At 34.5% G+C, this 6502-nt stretch overlaps 1 protein-coding gene across 1 annotated transcript; it reads left to right on the forward strand.

Annotated features, from left to right (window-relative positions):
- The first annotated feature begins 299 nt into the window (after nucleotides 1–299).
- Nucleotides 300–2941, forward strand: LOC126717645 (MLP-like protein 31). Its single transcript, XM_050419478.1, has 2 exons — nucleotides 300–569; nucleotides 2503–2941. The coding sequence occupies exons 1-2, from the start codon at nucleotides 383–385 to the stop codon at nucleotides 2769–2771; spliced, it is 456 nt and encodes a 151-aa protein (XP_050275435.1). The 5' UTR covers nucleotides 300–382; the 3' UTR covers nucleotides 2772–2941.
- Nucleotides 2942–6502: the final 3561 nt, after the last annotated feature.

Here is a 6502-nt window from a genome sequence, read left to right on the forward strand (position 1 = left end):
CAAAATCCTCTTAACAATCTTTGCAGGAATTCACGAACCATGTTAACCTTGTGTACAAACCACAACATCCGTACAATTATTTCGTCCACCAACCCTTGCTATCATGTACAATTATTTCATCGGCAACGATTAAACTAATAAAACAAAAGGCCAATCATGAAATTTGGAAAGACACAAGACCTTCTCCTTTGACGTTGCGTGCCATGAATGGGGGCCACACCGCAATTGTAATGTGGAGTGTGATCGAGATCTTCACGAGAGACCACTCAGAAATCTTCTATTTAAAGTCAATAGCCCCAAGTGTTTTCTACTGCAAAAAAAAAAAAAAACTTGTAAAGCTAGTTGGTTTTGGAAAATCATCTCCCAAAAAAAAAAAAAAACAATGTCTCTAGTTGGTAAGGTGGAGGCTGATGTTGAAATTAAGGCTCCCGCTGAAAAATTTCACGAGCTCTTCAGTTGCAGGCCACACCACATATCCAATGTGTCCCCTGGAAAAGTACAGGGCTGTGCTTTACATGAAGGTGATTGGGGCAAAGAGGGCTCTGTCATCTTCTGGGATTACGTCCATGGTAAAGCGATTCCAGATCATATACTATATGTATATATGACTATGTATTATTATGTGTTTACGTGCTTGATCAAGCTACATATTCAATATACTCGTAATATAGTCTAACTTTCGATGAATCACTAATGCTTCCTTCTTGACTGAACATGACAGTAGATGATGAAACAAAATATTAATGATTGTTGAGTTAATGGAATGAATCAAGTCTCAATATAAGTAGTGTGTGCCCTATCTTCTATCTAATGGGAAAAGAGAGATGGGTAAGCACCATAGATAATAACATAGGATTTAGAATTAGACTGCATGTTGATTTATATTTTTGTAAGGAAAAATCTATCTAAGAAAAACTGCTATTTTTTCTTTAGTTTGGATAAACTTAAAAATAAAAAAGAATTAGAGAAAAATATTCTCCCTTCCTTCCACGGACGGAGCTATTTCATTGGACATTACCCCCACCCCCCCAAATTTTATTTTTTATTATATATGTGTACTAATTTTAGAAGTTTCATTTTATAAAATAACATTTTATTTTCCTTACTCTTTTAAACATAATTCTATACTCACAAACTTTTTTACAATATTTTTTACCAACAGTTTTGATAACAAATTTTTATTTGTTTGCATGATGGGCTCACCACTCACAACATTTTTTTACTTACTAGTAGCCACTTATCATTTCAATAATTTATAATAAAAAAACTTTTAATCTAATATTTTCATCATTTAAGTAACCATAAAAAAAATTTATAGATCTAAAATCTAAAAAAAAAAAAAAAGCTTAACAACAAAAAGTACCAATAGTAAAACTAAAAAAAATTAAGCTCAATTAACCAATTTTATCTAAAATAACCAATCTTGCCCTTTAAAAAATTTTAAAGAAAAATAATTTTGTTTTTTCCCAAAATAAAAAACAATAAATAAATAAAAATCTCAACAACTAAGCAAAAGTAGAGTCAGAGGTTGAAACCACCACACACAACCAACGGTAAACCGCCTCCCCTAACTCAAAATTCTAACTCCGTCTCTGCTTTCTTCCTTGGCTAGGTTGGTACTTGACTACTTGGTACATGATGAGAAAAGGAAAAAATAAATAGATAAGGTATCATATATATTTGTAATTTTACTCTTTTTTAAAATTTGATATTCACGACGTATGTTAAAGAATTAATCACTCTTTTTTCAGGACATAAATTACTAACAAATACCAAAATTACCAATATATGAGTAAAGAACGATGCATATACTTCAAAGTTCTAATACCATAAATTAAAAATGAAATCATATATACACATCCTTTAACTACTAATTAAATGGCCTTTAGCAGCAAAGAAAAAAAATTTAATGTTTCCTTTAAAAAAATGACTAATTAAATGAAACTTTTTAAATCATGCGTATTATTATTATTATTATTATTAAATCTTGTGCATATATAATTTTCTTTTCTTTTTGCTCTCATAATGCGATGCAGTTTTTTTTTTTTTTTTTTTTCTTTTAAACGTAGAATGTGCAAGTGTTATATTTACTACATATATTCAGGAAAGTTTAACTTGGCAGTCATCATAAAGTAAAATTAAAATTAAATGAAAATGTTAAACATATGATAAAATTTTACTAAAAAAATGTTTATAAAAATTGATCTGACAATAAATGTTTATCCGGCCAAATTTGCAATAATATCTCTATCATCACTTAAAGAAAAAAAAATCATTAAAAAAAAAAAAAAAGTGGTAGGCAACTAACAAAAATAAAAACGTGGCACTCATGATGTCATGTTCAAAAATTTACATCCATTTAAAATCCCACCTACCCCAACCTTCTCATTCTACTTAATTTTTTAAAAATATTTTCTTACACTAGGTATCATTGCTTTTCGTTTCCTTTGCAATAGCCAAATGTTAACATCTTTAATTGACTCTTCGAATTTGAAACTACAGATGGGAAAGCTAAAGTTGCTAAGGAGATAATCGAAGCAATAGATGAAAAAAACAACTCGATCACTTTCAAAGTTATTGAAGGAGATATGCTTCAGGAGTACAAGAGTCTCAAAGCCATTGTTAAAGCTACTCCAAAGGGTGAGGGCAGCTTGGTGCATTGGACTATGGAATATGAAAAGCTGAACGAGAGTATTCCAGAACCAAATTCGCTGCTTCAGTTTGTACTTGATCTGAGCAAAGACCTTGATTCGCACCTTACCCAGGCATAGACAAAAAAAAAAAGGCTATTTTGTATCATATTATTGTGTATGGCAATAAGAGAATGAGTCTTAGTATGACTCTTCTCTCCTATAATATTATGAATTATGAATGTAATTTTAATCTTGTGTGGCCTTACTGAAGCCATTTGATGCAGTAATAATTGTGAGGCTTTGTATTAGTTAAAAGAGTGAAAGTGGGTGGTTGTTTTCTCCAGATACATACATATATATATATATATATATATATATATATGATAAGTGAAGAATGTATTGACCCATTGTGATAAATTTACCAATTAATTAGCCAAGTGAATTACTTAAATTAATTAACATGCAATGCGCGTGGTAGCACAAACAAATTACCAACTAAGTTAATATGTAACGGAAAATAAAATTTACACGGTGATTTGTTTACGAATGGGGAAAACCTCCAAAACAAAAGCCCCATTGGGTGATTTTAAGATTACCACTCCCAAGAATTCACTATTATTACAACAAACGGTTACAAGTAAAGGAATCTCAGTACCTTATACCAACCTACAGTTGAACCCTTATCCCAACACCCAATTGGACTTATTTTGTAATGACAATCTCTCATTTCAATGCACAACTTCACTCTATATATCATACCCTGCAGCGAACGTCATACCCATCAACTCTTCCAATGTCATCATAAAGCACTCGAGTAAGTCACAAATCAACTTCGACGAGTCTTCTTCACTTTCCCCTTCAGTCATAAAGCAATTAAATCTTGGTCATCTCCTAAAATTGTGGTTAGGCAAGGGATTATTAGTGATGCTAGGCCTTGTAGGCAGTACAATTACCTTAGTGTCTATCAGATTTTGAATTGCATGACGAATGCCAAAACACTTGTCAGTATCATGGCTAGGGCTTTGGTGGTAGGTGTTTGTTTTTAAACCCCTTAAAAACACAACCAGATTAACCTAGTTATTTAGCCAAGTGATTAACTTAGATAAATTATGCAGTTTTAGGTTAACATAGATAAATCATATCATCGAAAGTGCAGAAAATAAAGAATACAATGATATGATAACCCAGGAAAACCAAATCGGTAAAAAACCTGGGGAGAATTTAACCTAGCTATCCTCAAGGTAAAACGAATCCACTATAAAAGAATTGAAGTTTACACAATAACAACTTAGACCACTAACATCCTATTACTACCTCGAGTAGGAAACTTACTACTACGACCACGTGACAGCTCTGAGTTCACAGACTACTTCTTTCTTGGATTCCCAACAAGTACAAGCACTCCTGTTTGTGTATCTTTAAGCTCTTGAAAGCAGCAGCTGAATTGATCACCAAGCTCTCGACATCAATCTTGATATTGAAAACCCTAAGTGTATGTGAAGGCAAACACCTCTAGATCTCACAAAAGATTCACACACACAGCATAAAGAGCAACAAAGTCCTTAGAGAGCTTTTGGGTACAAAACCCTAGATCTACAAAAGAGGCACAAGATGCACTCCAATTTCTCTAAAAAACTTATAAAAGCGTTTTAGGGTTTCCTTTATATATAGGAGTGTTTTACTTGAAACCTGATATGTTTAAGTAGAGTTTGGGCTGAATTGGAACTTTGCAGAAAAATAAATCTGCACATGGTTTGATCGATCGAGCCTTGTAGATTTAGTCCAATAAATTCTGCAATCACTCTATTCCAATTTTACAAATAAACATACTTTGAGCAAGCCTAAACCTAGACTCTATGTTTTGATCATGGTTTGCCAACATAATACAAATTAAAGTTCTAATACATTAGTTCCTAAAGTCTTAGAACCTAATAGTAGGCACACCTCTTACACACATCAAATCTTACAGGCAATGGGTTTGAGATTGGTCTTGGGTCTAAGGGTTTTAGTAACCCCTTTGCTTTTAGTTTTTCAAACACTTGACTCACGGACATATATAACTCATGAAATTCCTTCCTAGGCCTTAGAGGTGGCCCTTGTGATATTTACACTGGGGCAATAAGTTGGTAAGGATCATTTTTGTATATATTAGAAACTTCTGCAATTTTAGAACTAGATCCTAAATAATTTTTAAACATTGGTGGGTCCTTATTCTTTATGGTGTCATTATTTATTGCATCCCTAATTTGGGTTCCAGCAACAATCGATGCTTTAAAATTAGGAAAATACTGAGCAAACAAGTACTTATGGTATACAGGCAATAAGTTTTTTACAACCATGGTTAATTGTTCTTCTTCACTTGGCTTGTTCATCATCTATGCAGTTTTGAACCTCCATTTGGTAATGAAGGTAGAGAAGGATTCTTTCGGCTCTTGCTTCGTGGTCTCCAAATCTCTCCTTGTTACATCCACTTCTATGTTGTACTTGTATTGATTGGGAAACTCGTAGCAGATGTCCTCCCAACTCCTTGCTCTAGCATCATCTAGATTAAGAAACCACCTAAGAGCGGCTCCTGTCAATATATTTTGGAACATTTGAGCAAGTAGTTCTTCAATTGCTCCTAGGGGCGGCATGGCCCTCATATACATCTTCAAATGGGATTTTGGGTAGCCAGTCCCATTGAACTTGTCCAAGGTTGGCATCTTGAATTCAGGAGGCAATCTCACATCAGGGAAAAGTGAGAGTGATTGGTAGTCCACAAGGTCTTCCATCTTGCGAGCTCTCTTGATAATCTCTTCCACCCTGTTTATCCTTTTGTAGATCTTCTTCTCACCCTTCATGGTTGGGGAATTATGGTTAGTCTTGTTCTCCTCTTGGCCATTTTTCAGGTTCTAAAATTGTTGTACCATAAGGTTTATGTCCTCCCTTAACTAGATTTGACTAGCTACCATGGTGTTCAGTAGCTCTTGAGTGTTCACGAGTTCTTCAGTGTTTGGATACTCTTCCCCTTCTGCCATAGTGATGGAGTCTTCAGACTTCTTATGGCTTGGACTTTCTTGTAGGTTGAACACAATATTGTGATGTTATAGTAGTGAAGTGTCTTTTATGCTCAAGGGCTTCAATACTGTGATGGGCTTGGAACTGGAACTACTGGCTTGAGTGTCGATCTTGGGTTCTCTTTAAAGTCTTCCCCCTAATCTCAACCAAATTCTCCCTTAAGAAAAGGCTTGGTTGGGTCAATCAAAGTTAGGTCCCCATCTACATCAATGAACCAACCAAACCAACACACACAACATGCAATGCAATTTTAACATGGACCGGCCTAAGGATAGGTTCTAAGTCATTACCTTGTAGGGTGGGTTTGTTGTTTCATTGTTTCCCATAGCTAAGACGTTACACCTCCTAACTTGTAATGTAATGAACATTATGTTGGTCCAAATGGCATGGTCTATCCTTTACAGTCAACAAGAAGTAATCTAGTGACTTTGGGCTATAAGTTGGTGAGTTCACCACTGGGTACCCAAATATAATGAAGACCGGTTATCTATGGTTACTACCACCATATGTTCAAATGGGTGCATACATATTTGTTGTTTTGATGGCACACACTATGACAGTTAGGGAAAGCTCTTAATAATCCACATGGCAACATAAACAAAAAATATCATACAAACATCTCAAGACATAATGCAAACAAACAAACAAACGACATCATGTAAAAGACAAAGGTATATAGTTGGTCACTTAAAGTCTAACATGAAGCTTAGCCCTCACTGTCCCCAGTGAAGTCGCCACTGTGAGAGACTGGAAAATTAGACCTCTCGAAAAGAGATTTAGGTGCTTGCAAGGCATCTCTCTTTTGGTGCTTG

The sequence above is a fragment of the Quercus robur genome, chromosome 3, assembly GCF_932294415.1.
Source record: "Quercus robur chromosome 3, dhQueRobu3.1, whole genome shotgun sequence".
Classification (NCBI taxonomy): domain Eukaryota; kingdom Viridiplantae; phylum Streptophyta; class Magnoliopsida; order Fagales; family Fagaceae; genus Quercus; species Quercus robur.